The sequence below is a fragment of the Leucopleurus acutus genome (genome assembly GCF_964270905.1).
Source record: "Leucopleurus acutus genome assembly, chromosome: 21".
In the NCBI taxonomy this organism is placed as follows: domain Eukaryota; kingdom Metazoa; phylum Chordata; class Mammalia; order Artiodactyla; family Delphinidae; genus Leucopleurus; species Leucopleurus acutus.
In genome coordinates, this window is record NC_139163.1 from 13774127 (window position 1) to 13790508 (window position 16382).

The 16382-nt window shown below is 37.0% G+C and overlaps 1 protein-coding gene across 17 annotated transcripts in view; it reads right to left on the minus strand.

Annotated features, from left to right (window-relative positions):
* Positions 1 to 16382, minus strand: part of SORBS2 (sorbin and SH3 domain containing 2) — a 206865-nt gene that overhangs the window by 37363 nt on the left and 153120 nt on the right. For 11 of the 17 annotated variants that reach the window (XM_082863976.1, XM_082863979.1, XM_082863966.1 and 8 more), the window contains 4 exons: positions 10083 to 10241; positions 7473 to 7529; positions 3230 to 3279; positions 383 to 570 (listed from right to left, as the gene is read on the minus strand). In XM_082863976.1, coding sequence (XP_082720102.1) covers positions 383 to 570; positions 3230 to 3279; positions 7473 to 7529; positions 10083 to 10241 — 454 coding nt within the window. Of the gene's footprint in view, positions 1 to 382; positions 571 to 3229; positions 3280 to 7472; positions 7530 to 9307; positions 9392 to 10082; positions 10242 to 16382 lie in introns of all 17 variants that reach the window. The other 6 variants (XM_082863968.1, XM_082863981.1, XM_082863972.1 and 3 more) reach the window with 4 other exon arrangements.

Sequence of the window (16382 nt, forward strand, 5' to 3'; positions counted from 1 at the left end):
CTAGTTTCTATTCTATATATCTGATTAATTTTTCTAGTTGTAGTAACATTAGAAAATGTTGACAATATGCAAATGTTTGGAACTGTAATCTTTTAATAGCCTGACAATACAATATTTCATACTTTAAATTTGTTCCAGAAAACACACACAATATATTTGAAGAAAGAAAGCATTAACAGATGATAAGAGTCCTTTAAGCCACTCAAATGGTTCACCATCCTGATTTAGTCTGTGTATAAAGAAAGCTATTTTTCTGAAACTATATTTTATTTAAGACACTATTTACATGCTAACTATTTCTGGGTAGTTATCATTGGACCAGCTCTCCCATAGTTAAAACTTAAACTAGTAAATTGTTTATATGTCATTTATTGCTGCTCACCTTTTGCTCTTGATGGGGAAGAAGGAGAAGAACTAATGAAGGACTTTGTCAGGGTGGAGCTTGATCCTGGGAGGTCTGCTCGACCTGGGCTAGTTCTGCTTGCAGTTGGATCCCCCAAGCCCCTCGGCTGCCCCACCGCAGGCTCGCTCTTCCTCCTTTTCCTGAAGTCACTGGCCATGCTTGCAGAACTGAAAGAAGGAATCAGCTTCAGTTTAGTTGGTGTTGCAGGGGGTTCAACTTTGAATCAGAAAGACTAGTGGAAGGTGCTGGTGGCCATAGTATGCCTCTTATCTCCCATCCCCCAAACTGCATTCTTAGGAATTCATTCCTTGATATTAAAAACTATTTCTTTATAATCACCTCTTTGAAAATTAATAGACTCATCTGCAAACAGTGACAGTTTCACATCTTCCTTTTCAATTTGTATTTCTTTTATTTCTTTTTCTTGTTTGATTGCTGTGGCTAGGACTTCCTAGACTTAATTTTTTTAGAGCAGTTTTTTTTTTTAATCTTAAAATCTTTTAGAGCAGTTTTATGTTCACAGAAAAATTGATTGGAAAGTACAGAGAGTTCCCATATACTCCCTTTCCCTTGCACACATTTTCTCCTGTTATTGACATCTTCTATTAGTGTGGTACATTTCTTACAGTTGATGAATCATATCAATATATTATCATTAAATGTAATTAAAGTCCATTGTTCATATTAGGGTTCATGTTTTCTGTTGAACATCCTATGGGTTTGAAAAATGTATGATGACATGTGTCCCTCATTACTGTATCATATAGAGTAGTGTCATTGCCATAAAAGTCCCCTGTGCTCTACCTCTTCATCCCTCCCTCCCTGTGAACACCTGGTGATCACTGATCTTTTTACTGTCTCTAGTTTTACCTTTCCCAGAATGTCATATATTTGGAACCAACAGTATGTACCCTTTTTAGATTGGCTTCTTTCATTAGCAACGTGCTCTTAAGGTTCCTCCATGTCCTTTTGTCGCTGGATAGCACATTTCTTTTTATTGTTGAATAATATTCCATTATATGGATGTACCACAGTTTGTTTATCCATTCACCTATTGAAGGACACCTTGGTTTGCTTCCAAGTTTTGGCAGTTATGAATAAAGCTACTATAAACGTTCATGTACAGGCTTTTTGTATGAACATAATCACCTTTTAAAGTAAAAATTCTCCTGTTAGTGTAATATTTTGTTACTGACAATTCAGTGTTAGGATTTGTACCATACATCTTTTCTCTATACAGAACAGTTGCAACAACATGAATATATCTGGAGGAGGGATGCCAAAATGGAGGAAAGGATTGGAAAAAAGAAGAAGATCTGGTAAGACCAATTTTTCTTACCTCGAGCTTTCCCTATGGCTTTTCCTAATAATCTTAGCTTTAAAAAACTTACACTGCAATTCCAACGTTTTTCTGTTTAAATAATGAATGACCAATAATCTGATCATCAAATAAACTATTAGAGTCCTTTTACCTGGTTGTATTAAAAGGTGTCGACAGTTTGTAAGGGCAGGGACTTTATATCATGGTTCTGGATCTGAGTGTAATATCATTTAAGACAAACATTAGTGAACGAATATATACCTCACATAGCATGCTGTCTGTCAAATTATTAGATAAAATTCCACCACCACCAGCAGCAACAGCACACCAGCTCCTATGAACCAGAAGTATGCTATTTGCTTTACTGTCATTATTGTCTTACACAGCATGCACGGCAACTGCTGAGCTATGTGCTGTTGTCACTGTTTTACAAATGAATAAATGTAACCTGCAAGCTTTGCAAGTATAGAGGTGGAGCCAGACCTCAGAATTGGTCTGCATTCTTCTAAAGAGGACACCCATGTTCGCCTAGACCTGTTTTTGCTGTCATTATCCTGTCACGTGAGTGTCTGTGTGTCTCTACGTAAATCCTTAGATCAGATTAGAACTAACTAAAATTCAAACATTTTAGGTGCATACATAATTGTAAAAGATATAAAAGAAGGGGGCAGGGAGCTCCTTTCTCAGTGACATTAATGCTGTTGAATGGCACACATGAAACCAATGTACAAAGGACCCAGTTTACTTTTCCATTTATGTTGATAGAAATCTGTAGAAGGGCAAATTATTGTTATATAAATATTTGTTGTTGATGATATGATATGGCTGGGAGTTTGCATTATTCATTATTGTCATTCTACTGTGTCTGAACTTCTGTAATATTTTAAAGTAAGAGTGATATTTAAAGCCTACGAACAGAACTTGCCTTGGTAGACTCTTAGCAGTTAGGACCTACAAGTTATTTTGCCAACTGTGTAAACTTCGTATGTTATGGAGCCCAAGTTTCAGTTTACTAGAGATAAAATCTTAGGGATTGAGTATGTTTCTGTACTTAGAATGCCCGGTATATAGTAAGTTCCCATTTATCAGTTGTAACAGCATTCCTGATTTGTGTGGTCAGAGTATAATGAACAAACATATGTAGAACATAATTTATAAAATTTTTTCTAACTTATTACAGTTTTTTCAAATATATCATCACATCATCTAACAATATTGAAAATTAGATGTTTATTATACTTATCTAAGGAGAAGAAAACTGGGTATGGAGGAGACAGGGAAGGCAAGAATTTCTCAGCCTGTAATGGAATCTAGAATTATTTTACTTAATTTTTATACATTCTTGAATATGGTCATATAAAATGATGCAGAAACAAGTTAAAACAACTTCATGAATTATGGTGCTTAAAATAAAGATGAGGGATACATAATTTTTCATTTCTATTTCACTGAAAAAGAAACCACTGATATAGAATATCCTGGTTGCATAATAATGAGACTCTTACCTAGTGGGTCTTTCCAGGCTCCTGTCTATAGAGGATTGATACAAGGAGGCCTGTTAAGATAGAAAGATAGTTCCATGAAAATTTTTACCATAGCATAATTTTGTTTGTCCCTGGACATTATAGTAGGTATCCTAAAAAGAATACTGTCAAAATTGAGATTAAAAATACCATTTATTTTGGGCATAAAAATGTTTTCCCGAAGAGAAGTCATGCAACCTAATTTCTACTTTGTTCTTATCTACTTCCTCTTCTAATATACAGTCATCCCTTGTGGTATCTGATGGGAATTGGTTCCAGGACCTCCCCAAGGATATCAAAATCTGAGGATGCTCAAGTCCCTCATATACAATGGTGTACTATTTGCATATAACCTACCCACATCCTTGCGTAAATTATCTCTAGATTACTTATAATACCTAATACAACGTAAATGCTATGGAAATAGTTGCTGGCATGGAAAATTCAAGTTTTGCTTTTTGGAAATTTCTGGAATGTTTTGTGGGGGAATATTTTTGTCCCTAAGTTGGTTGAATCTGTGAATGTGGAACCCACAGATATGGAGGGTCGACTGTACAGCACCGCTCTTCTCTGTGTAACTCAAAATATTCATAAATCAAACATTGCCTGAGGGGGAAAAAGAAAAATCAATAACCACTCCTTCATGTAGAAATAGACTATAAATAGAAATTTCTTACATAAAGGAATGGTTTGGTGTTTAAAGAAATATTTGTAGTCTTCAATCCTTATAAAACATAACCTTCTTTATAAATTTTTGTCATGTTGCCAGGTGTTATTTTTATGTAGACATAAAATGTAAGCAGAACTTCTTTCATTGGTTAACATAGACATGACTTTTTAATAAAAACCACAGAATTTGGTTTGAAATTAAACTAGACTACCTGGTTCTTAAATCAGGTACAGATTTATATCTTTGAAATTAGTTATGTTCAGGGTTAGTTTAAAATAAATGATTTAATGAACCAAAATATAACCTTTTTTTAGAAAAGTGTACTTTTAACATTTTAGTCAGAAAATCAGCTCTCAGTTATCCATGGTTTTAGGGACAAAGAAAAATAGATGATACAAATTGATAAATAATTCCAAATGCTTATTGTACACACCATTTTCATACTTCTTCATTCTGAACAATACAATGAAACAGATATTAAACAAAACTGTTAGATATGAATTTGAGATGAAAGTAGTTGTGGTATGATGTATGATGTCTAGGATGTATAGGGAAATGCCTACCAAGTATATATACACACACACACACACACACACACACACACAATCCCCCTTATGCATAACTCTAAAATTGCTTCTATTAACTAATATTTTCATTTTTACTGAATGAGAATGGAATTGCCCAAAAAGAAACAAAAGCATCTCTCTGCAAGAGAATATTACCCTCTCTTTTCTCTAGACAGAGAAAAGCATATTATAATACTTTTAGTTCCTGTAAAACATTTAGATTCTGAATTTCTCAATAAATATAAAGATAGAAGAAAATTGGTCTGCTAATCGGATAAGTTTACATGACTATTTTAACTATTCAGCTACTCTGAATTGGACACTGGAAAGGTGGAAAGATAAACACTAAATAAGAAGGATGGCAAACAAGTAAATAAATAAAACCAGACAATTATATTCTGATTTTGAAATATTAATTCTACATGTTTGCAGAAGAGCAACACCAAAGAGCCTCAGAGCACTGCCACCTGTGTGGCTCACAGCTTTCATGGGACATCCAACCACAAACCACAGTTGGCCATCAAAAAGTATCCATTGTGGAACACTCTTAGAATACCCCTAGAGTGATCAGAAATTTTGAATCACCAGCTAAATGATTTTGAATCATAAGCCTAAACAATACTGTAATATGAAATAAAACATAGTGTAAGAAGTGAAGGCTCTATACTGATAAATTAATTGTGTTTCAGACTTAGGCTAAGAAACTACAATTACTCCTCCTTGTGCTGGTTTCCACAACCTAAAATAAACTGAAACCAGTATTGTGATGTGTGTTCAAAGGAAAGGTTCAGTATTAAATTATAAGGAAACAATAAAAAGTCTAGATAGATGACTAAGAGAAAACCTTGTATGATAAGTATATGAATAGTACTCATTCTGAAATGGAAATTGTCTCCAGAAAGGAGGTAGCTATTTTGCCTATTATGATCTACTGAGTATTTACATATTACCATTATTTTAATACACCTAAATGAAGGTCATGTTAATAAAATACAGACACTGAATTGCTCTTTCTGCTATGTGATTAAACTTTGCTTAAAAGTCCTTAATTGTTCCTTATTAATGCCAGCTTCTCACTTATATTTATGGATTAAAAAGTATGTTATTCATGGCATATACTAGGCAATTGATAAATGGTTGCTAAGATAATGTCTAATCAATTACAAATTTTACCAGAAGTGTTTTACATATGGTTATTAGAGAGAGAATCCAGTACCTTATCAGAGGATTTTTTAACACTGAAAAACCATGATGTGAAGTTAATAATATAGTTAATATGCTATCAGAACATACAGCACCCCCTTCTCAATCCCTAAGAGATAATGCAAAATCAGTTTACCATCGGCAAAGTGCTTCTTTATGTGATTTTTTTTGCCACTACTGTTAACATTACAGAATGCATAGAATTAAGTTTCTACTATTTTTATCCCAAGGATTATTGTGTAATGTTAATTATAGAAAAGTATTTCACAGAAATTAATGGTTAATAAGAAATAGTATTAAGTAAATAATTTGTTTCTAAAAGATTTGAGCTCTAAATATATCTTTTGGAATTGCTAAGAAGTATGGTATAAAGGAAATAGCACTGAAGTGAAGGTTAAGCGATCTGTTTTTTATTTTTAATTTGCCACCATATTATCATCTGATTTTGGACATATTTCTTAAAATAGTTGGACTCTACTTTTCTTGACTGAAAAATGAGTGAGTTAGACATGGCGATCTCTAACTCCATTTCAGTTCTCAATGAACTAACTGTCTTAAAAATATCTTGGAAATATCTGACCAAGATGTCTGAGAGAAATATCTGACCAAATTGAATTCCAAAGTAAATTCTTTGGCTGTTCATGTGTTGAAATGATACCCTTTCTTCAGATCTAGAGGTAACATGACACACAGAATAGAACTGCTTGTTGTATTTGATTTTCTTCAGATTATACACCTATCTATAGCAAATAAGCCTTTAGAAATGATTGAATTCAATAACCCAGAATGTTTCTGGTTACTCTATTTTACTTTTTATTTAATATATAAATATTTCAACACTTCTCTGTTTTAACATACACTGTGATGCATACCTCAGGGGAAATAATTTGGAATTGCAAATTGGTCTAGAAAGTTGGGTATTTCCTCCTGAGACTGTGCCTGCAATTCCAGTTGTCACTATCGTGTGTCAGTAGTATATCCTGCAGCATAGGTATTCTACTAGTTTTGTTTTCTAGTTGCATGTATTTAACTGAGTTAAGACTTTTCAATGAAAATATTTATTTTTCATACTCTCTTTGACTAATTCAAATAACACTTTACATTGCCAGGCATAATTTTTTTTTTTTTTTTTTACCTATCAGATTGTCATGAGCATTCCTATAGAGAGATGGAAAATGCATTTCATCTCATTTGCCAGTGATAATCTATTAGAGTGGCTGCCTGGATTATACCATTGAGAAGGATTAGTAATGTCTGCCAGGGGTATCTGACTGCGAAGTTGTGACATGTGTGCCAGTTATTTGTCTGCCCTATTCTTGATTTTATCTGATGCTAAAGTCCACAAATTGTATTTAGGAAAATGAAAGAATTAAATTTTAGGAATACGTGAGACATAAAAATCCGATTATCTACATTCTACACCTCCAAGCATGATGATAAAACGGCTCTGAAGAGAGTTCTAGCAGTATTTTACTCAGTCTAATCAAATATATGCACTAACACTACTACTTTTGCTTTTTGATTATCACACTCCTGGATACCAGGATGCATTGAATAGTTCACCTGCAAGTAATGATCGGAATGATTCTTCACCTATGTTTCACAAAGAGCCAACAATTTTGGTATAATTAATGTCCAGGCAAGGATACTGGATACAATCTAGTGATGCAAAGACAGATTTTCAAAAACAGCTTAGACACTTTAGCGAATTGTAAAACACGGATGTTCAGAATCACAGTACAGGTCCTAAGAGAGAAATCTGAAAAAGAGAATAATTTGTTTTTACCTCATTGGAAACACCAGAAGAATGATCTTGAACATAGTCCAGAGCCTTTTTAGGAGGCTGGGTGTAGATGCACCACATAAGCAGAAGTGTAGAGATGGAATGGAGGAGAATCAATGGCAGCAAGGAATGAACATGTGGAAAAGGTGACAACAGTTAGAAATTGAGCGCTGACAGTATCAGATACACATATAGAGTGACATGAATGGAGCAAAATGGGTGTAGCCCAGGAGGAAGAGTGCGATGTTCGTAAATATTCTCAAGCACTGGGCAAAATTACTAGTGATTTGATTAGTATATTTATAAACTCATTTCATCAAATCAAAATTAGCACTCCTAGTCTCTAGCCACAGAGGAATGCAAGGTACATTAAAAAAACACCAAAGGAGCAGGTGGATAGCATGCTGGTGAGTTTCCATGTGTGGCCTGAAAATAATTGTAGAAAAACGCTGATAATTTAGGCTCAAAACAGAAATTGGTCCTATCCCTATAAACTGTCTAATCAACAATAACAACACATATAAATTAAAGCTAGGGAATTTTTTTTCTCTAAAGTAAAATGCATTTATGTGAGTACTTGGATTCAAATTAGGAAAAGTATTCTTCCTATTAGTTATAGAAATTCTAAAAATATTATTTGGTTTATACACATTTACAGTCACTTTTGATCCAGTTCAATAAGATACAATGAATCTAACCAAGTCTCCTTTGCATTTTAGGGGACAAAAGGGACTAACTACTATAACCACCTAGTATATAATATATGGTCAGTATATGACTGTATAAATCAGCCTATGACATGATAAAAGAAAGATTGTACTCTCTGATCTTTAATCAAACTTCTGTGCGGTGTATTCAGTATGTTCTTTAAGTGTTTAAAATTCAGAAACACCAGTGAGAGTATAAAAACTATGTAACTGACAGACATCAAATGCACTGCTGTCGGCGGCTGCAGTTCCCCAGTAAAACTCGAGTTAATAAAGGAAATTGCTATTTGAAGCTTGGGTTGATGCTTTATCCCAAACAGATTAAGCAGTTCTCGTAAGGTCCACCTTTGGTGGAGGTCTGGGGACTAGAGGAGTTGTGGTGGTTTTCAGTAGCAGGAGGAGAAATCAAGGTCCACAGGGTTTCCTCGTTTTTCCTTTTCCTTATATCCCTAAGGGCAAATGAGACATTTTATAGTGGGGATATCCTGGCAGTATATTATAGTGGGGATTTGCCAGAAGTTTTTGTTTTTCTGATAGGTCTGAGTTTAACTTCTGACACTGCCACTTAACTCTCTTGGGCAAATTACTTAACCCCTCTGGCCTCCGGCTTCTTACTGGAGGGACACTGTGAAGACTCAGATCATTAATATGGAACCCAGCCCTCTCCAGGTGCTTGGTGATTCCTCAGCAAATAGGAGCTATCATAATAGTAAGTTTTATTATTGTAAATTTCACAGTGCTTTTCTGATTGAGCTAGATCCAAATGGACTGTAAACAAATACAAATCTATAAATCTGTAATAATTGTCTGACTATTCTAGGACCGATACTATCTCAACATTTTGAATCTGTAATCAATCAGATATAAAATAATCTAATGCATGATTTGGTGGGAAAGAAAAACTATATAGGAAGTGTCTGACATGTTTAAATGTTTGGTAGAGAAGTGAATGCGGGATAAGATGTACCAAATTTGTGTGTGTAGAATATACTTTTTTCAGAGTATTTTTGGTGTACATAGTATTCAGCTTTTGTTCTCTAAATGACACCTATCTCTTCTGATAACGATATGTTTTATAAATCAAACAACATTCTCCTAATCGTTTTATATTAACAGTCTAGCCTCACTTACCGGGCGTCCAAACTCCAGTTCTGAAAAGAATTTATACCAGGGCTCATTTTCTAAATCTATGTCATCTGGATTTATGCGATCAGTCTGGAGCAGATGTGAAGGAAAAGGGAAGGAAAAGTCACACTGAGCTAAGTGAGGGCAACGCTGTGAGGCATGAAAAACACACACATTCGCACACAAACATGCATCAACTCTCACCCAACAAATCTCAGCCAGAGAGAACAAAGGAAGTAAAGTAAAATGGGCAAAATTAGGATATGAAGGTGAGCTTTGATGGCATCACTTAGGCCCCTAGTTATTTTCTCCGCCATCATTTCTAGTTTTCTCCTTAGCTTGATGCATAAACTATGACAAACTCTCTGTGACAGTGAGATTGAGCATTGATAGCACAGCAGGATATTAAAACAGGCTCAACTCAGTCACCAAGTAGCTCTTCTGGGCGAGTCACTCCATCGCCCCTGCCCTCATTGGTCCCAGCGTGTAAGCCTGGAGTCAGCAGACAGTTCGCTCAGGTGCAGGCACTTGGAGAGCCTGGGGAAGGCAAGGGGTCACGTGGGAAGAGATACAAGGTGGGGGAGGAGTGAGAAGTGCTGGGAGACTGTTAGCGGGTTGTTTGGCATGAAGAACCCGGGGTCTCGGTGAGAAACAAAAGGGCAGCAAGGTGGGGGTGATGGTGAGTAGCCAGCCTCTGATTATCTTCTTAGCCTCTGGGGAGCAAGGGCTGCGTCTGAACTTCCCGACGGCATGAGATAAGTTAAAGAAGGAAGGAGCTCACCCAGATGGGAGAGAGAGCCGGGGTGCACGCGCGTGGTGTGGGAATGCTGGTCCTGGGCGGAGGGGAGGGGCTACCAGTTACTTCTCCATATGGTGACAGAGAAATAGGCTTCCGGCCAGGGTCCCTTGGAACAGGTGTCGGAGTGGTTGGGAGAGGGGGCTGTAAGAAAAAGGGGTGAAGGAAAAACTGCTTCATTAGATGGAGGTTCTCGATGGAACCAAGAGGTCACCAGCTAGGGGCACTTTGTGTCCTGCCTTAGGTAAGGCAGGAGGAAACGTTCAGGAAAGGTGAAATGTCCCCGGGGTCTCAGATAACTTAGGAATGGTCCGGATCACTGAAAAGGTGTGAAGACAGGAAACCTTCACAAAGTGAAGAAAGACCACGTTTTATGAGATACCCGAGTATCACCTTCTACCGGTCCACCTTGAGCTAGAGAAATGGACCTGGGTGGAGTTAGGTTTTTCATATTACTGTGGTCGGTCAAGGTTGGGGAAGAGAGAGGGAGAAAATCCCACCCTGGTTTGGTTAACACTTTAGAGAAAAATTTTTAAAAAAAATTGTTTTTTTTTGGTAATTAACTTACACCCCTCCATTGGTTTCTGAATGTCATATTTAAGATACAAAACCTAGGACTGTTAATATAAGCAGGTTGAGAAAATATATACATATTATATATATATATGCTTTAATAATAGAAAAAAAGAGCATTTATTTTACCCAGTGATATCCTTAATCTTTTAAATAATACATGCCTGACCAGATTCATTCAGGCCATTGATTTTACATTAAAAAGGGATGCTTAAAGTACTACATATGGGTTATGACTTCTTTGAGAATTTATTACATGACCCTAATTAAGCATGGAACAACTGGACAGTAATATTTTAAGTCAGGGGAAAAATAAAAAAACTCCAGTTCTCTAAAAGCCATTCACCTGGGCCAGGAGAGGACCTATTCCAGGAGATATATGATGTGCTCATGGCCTCAAAGCAGATCCATATCATTCCCTTCCAGTTCCTAAAGAACTCAAGGACCTCCGTGGAGTAACTACATCTCAGCTCCAGAAGAAATGCTCTACAACCTTGTGATCTTGGGTGCTTTGAGGTATGCCATATTCAAACAAAAGCCATTATTAGACATTAGCTTGTCCAAGTGTTTTGTTGGCCTGTTGCATTCCCAATAATTTTGTTAATAACACACAGTCTGTATTTAATAATCAATTATATCCAAAGTCTTTTTAGAGATGTGCTTTTTATTTCAATATTTTATGAGATTATAATAGTAGTTACAGGCAGTGATAGAAAAGTTTGAGACATCATAACACAAGAGCGAAAGGGCCTATGGTATCCAGAATATGTGGTGACCATAATGATAAAGGCCATGTAACAACCCTGTGACATGTTTACCGTGAAGCACTAGGGGATTAAAAACAGACTATGATAATAGTTGTGGTGGTGTCACAAAGCCTGTGTCTGGACAAGCACAGTATTGAGATTGTTCTGTTCTTTCTTTTAAAATATTATTATATTTTATAATGTTATGGGGAACATCGTATAATTACTATGAGAAATGTTGCAGAAATTTTGAGATATATTCTCTTACTTAGTCAACATTATATTTGGTTTTACATTTCAGAAGTAACAGTGAAATTGATAGAAAATATTCTGGTAATTAATTTACCATTTTCTGTTTAATTAAAAAATTTGTTTCAATTTATCTCTGGTTCAATAGTGCAAAAGTAGTAATTGAGATTCTGATAGTACTGAAATACTGTTTTTCTCCAATCATCATTTAGATTATAGCTGCAGTATGTAGGTATTTTGTGGAATAGTTTGGCTGGAGCTGATATTTAAGGTAGTTGACACTAGAGAGAATTTTCCAGTAATTTTGTTCTGTCTGTAGAGACCCAGGACTGCTTCCACAGGATAACTAATCTTTGGCTTTTTCAAATCTCACTGTTTCTAATGTTATATCCTTAATAATATTATTAATTCTTGATTTTATAATCTCTGTTTTCATGTACAGTACTTTATTTTGCTAAGGGGAGATAGAAACTTCTCGTAGAGGAGACATTTGTTTAAAAAACATTTTGAACAGTAGAGGGCAGCAAATGTAGAGGGCCAAACAAATAAGTATATTTGGTTACAACTTCACTTCGATTTCCACCTTAAAAAATAGATACAACAAACAAATATACTAAATCCTGATTTATAGAAATCTATTTCTATGATAGACTATGGAAAAGGGAGCAGAATATCTACCATCCTGCACCCTACCTTGGAATGGCAACTTCCCATGAATTACGATTTTGTAGATTAAAACTTCAATTTATAGTCTCAATGGGCAACTGTCTAGAATTCATGCCAATAGAAATTAGAAGAGAAAACCCCCGCAAGGATAATTGGTAATTATCCATAACTTTGGAACTTAATGAAAGGCACATGCTTGAGCAGAGCCTCGATGGTAAAGAAATGGTAAGTGGCAGAACTAGAATTTTCTATATGCTGTAGTTGACCTTTTGAATCCCTTTAGTCAGGAAACAATTAAATGTATTATGTAGCAAATCTTGAGTCACTCTAAGGTACACAGAGGCCTCACAAAAGTCAGTGATACACATTCAGATGGTCAGCCAACAGACAGACATACATACTAATGATCTCACTAAATCAGCACTTTCCATGAGTGACTTGAAAGTTTTTTAGTCGTTCAACATGAATGTTAACATTCAGAAACTCATTTAGGAAGCATGATCGTGCTCATAAAAGACAACAAAAGAGCAGAGATACTGCTGTCCCTCTTTCTACCCTCTTTTGATCTCTTTTCATTTTGAAAAACTCAGCACACCTGGGCTTAACAATGAACATGGGGTCATGAGCTCAAGGGGAAGTAAGAAAACCTAAAATTATAAATCACACACAATTCTTATTTAAAGGTAACCTATTTTTGAAGTTTCGTTTTCTACAGTTTAAAAGCATTTTGTTGCTTTTCAGGTTATAAAAATTCTACTGTTCTCAGAATTCTTATTGTGGGCATGGGATTTCTATGTGCTGTTCCGAACAGAAAAATTGCCAACGTCATTTGGTCCTTTATAACTTATGCTCATTAGATTTTTAAGCTTTAATGACATTGGCTACTATGTTTTATATCTATTGAGATACCACAGTAAATGCTCTACACATTGTTAGTTGGGATAATTTTTTATGGTTCAAACCAACAGATCAAAGTCTCAGAATTTTTATAGCTTAAGCTTTAAGTGACAGTCTTCACTGCTAAAGAAGCTTAAGTTTACTGAGGGCTTAAATTGCATTTCAACTCTGCCCTGTGTTTTCAATGCTTTTTCTTTCACTTTTACCATTATGTGCAGGTTTAATTATTGTAGAGGAAGATAACATCTCCCCATTATTTTCTATTTTCAAGCATAAAGGTGTCCTAAATAAGTGCTTAATTGAATTTATATTATTTTATTTTAATGTGGTTCACCTATAGACATATCCAGCCCAGATGGGATGTAGAATTTTTATTAATATAATCCAAGCAGAGAGTTTGCATGATCGTCTCATGGAATAAATTGCGGTTCAAATCAGTTTAAGATAAATTCCTGGTGATGGCAAAGTATTTTTCTAGATCAAACATTTGGCCCATTTAGTCATCATTTCTAAATTTATAGTCAAATGAGCAGCTAGGCACTTCAAAAATTATATTCAGGGGCTTCCCTGGTGGTGCAGTGGTTGAGAGTCCGCCTGCCGATGCAGGGGACACGGGTTCGTGCCCTGGTCCGGGAAGATCCCACATGCCACGGAGCGGCTGGGCCCGTGAGCCATGGCCACTGAGCCTGCGTGTCCGGAGCCTGTGCTCCGCAATGGGAGAGGCCACGACAGTGAGAGACCCGCATACCGCAAAAAAAAAAAAAAAAAATTTATTCATTTTTACTTTCCTGTTAAAGAATATAAATGCATATTCCATTGATTTCTAAGGAAGAGGAGAATTCTTTTGGCCAGGGTCGGAGGAGGACTTCTCTTCCTCTACCCCCTTTGTATGCTAGGGAATCATGGAATTCGGGAACCACAGTTACTAATAGCAGTGTGTGGAATCCCCCGTGTGTGCTTTGATGGAGACCCATGGTGCCTTTTGTTACTAGAAATGTACAGATTTCATAGATAAGCAACAGAATAAGGATTAGGTCCCACCAACTTTACCCACTAACTGCAAGGGTAAAACCTATACTCATTCCCTTACTATTAATTCAGTGTATATTCACTGAACACCTACCATGTGCCAGGCATTGCGCTAGGTGCTGGGGATTTGACTGGTGCACCAGTCGGGGTCCCTGCCTTCAAGGAGCTTAAAGTCTAGTGAGGGACACAGACAAGTAAACAGGCCATTACAATTCAGGGTGGTGAGGGGTAATGCCGTGTGCTGTAGGGGGGCTCACAGCAGGGGAAGCTTGGCCCCAGTAGTGTCCAGTAGTCAGGATGGTGCCCTGGGGGAAGTGAGACAGGCCGAGGGGGAGATGGGATTTTCCACAGGAAGAAAGAGGTGGTGGAGAGAGTATTCCTGGCAGAGAGACAGCCTGTGCAAAGGTCCATGGGGGGAAGATTGAGAGCTCTCTGTAGAGCTGGAACATGGTGAGCAAAGCAGGAAGGGCAGGAAGATACTTGAGGCCGGAGAGGTCAAAATGGGGGCCAAACCACAAGGTTTTTTATATATTACATTAAGGAACTTGGATTTTGCTCTAAGGACATTTGAGAGCTGGGAGAAAGTTTTGAGCAGGAGGTTTTCTAAGATTGCCCTGGCTGTGGTGTGGAGACTAGATTGGAGAATTAGAGAAAAGAGTTAGTGGCTGTCATTCTAATATAGGCAATGGACAATTGTGGACCAGAAGAGAGGAGTGGCCGTGGCATGTCTCCTGGGAGGCAGGACTTCGAGATGGCTGGGGAGAGGGGAATCCGAGATGACACTTGGGAAAACTGGGCAGACGGTGGCATCATCTCGGAATTCAAAAGAGCAACAGAGCCAGTGCACCAGTCAACCCAGCGGTGGTGTATAATTTACAGACGTTAAAGATGAAAAGAGCAAAGGAATTCTCACAAACTGTCTTGGAGGAAAAAGACATGAAGGTGCCTAAATCTTGCAGTCCTTACATGTTGTACGTGTGCTGTTCCATCACTCTCATTTAGCAAACCTGCTCTCTATCCTCTCTCTCGTGTGTGTCCAAGACACTCTCAAATCTTACGTGAACTCTATCAAGATACAGCCACTCTGCAACAGCACCATGCCCTGAGCCCTTTGTTTTTGTTTTTCTGATTTAGAGAGGCAGCTGGAATGGATTCAGGGTTGATGAAAAGAAAAAGATAATAGTCGAGTCCTATAATAAAAACCTGGCCAAAATGATAAAGATGATTAGCTCAAATCATTTTGCGTAAGGCTGGCTCTCAGCAAAATTGTTTAGGAGGGATAAACATTTTGGTTCTTTCCATTTCTTCATAAGATATCCATTTTCATTTCCTTCCAAGTTTCTAGGTTCCTTCCACTGCTCCTTTCCTGTGGCAGCAGAGACCCATCCGTACCCAAATCTTCAGCCATACCCACATTCGAGATCTTTCCATTCTTCTTAGAGCTAGTTAAGTATACTGGTCTTCTGTCCTAACTACTCAGGGCCCAGGTTGCTGGTAAAATAAATCCAGTACACTAATTTATTATAAATGAACAAATAAACTAACTTATACTGCAAAATAATTAAATAATCAAATACTCTAATTAAGGTGATAATGACTAGCAGCTAAATGTGTTTTCGATTTAGCTAATCCTGGATGTGCAGCAGTATGGTGGTGATTAAGTGCACCAGGCATGAGTCTGCCTGGGCTCAACTTCCAGGTCCAGCACTCACCAGCCACGGGAACCTGAGCAAGGTTACTTAATATGTGCTCAGCCTCTCTATCTGTAAAACGGGAATTCCATACATCTACTTCATGGGGTTGTTGGGATCATTATATAAGGCATAAATTACTAATTATAAGGCCTGACACATAAGTAAGTGCTCAATAAGGAGCTACAACTACTGCTATTGCTGCTGTTATTATTATTGCTATTTTTAAACCAGGAGCCTTCAAAGCTTTAACCCAAAGACATGAGTAAAGTGGAAATTTCAGTCACAGTGACGGGCCTGTGAGTAAGCTCTTGATGGGGCGAATTCATTTGGTGTGTCTCCGTTTTAACCATACAGGAGATGGTCTACTTCTCACAAATGTGGCGCTACTCTGCATATTGATTAAATGATAGACTCCAAGTTCCTTGAGGTAA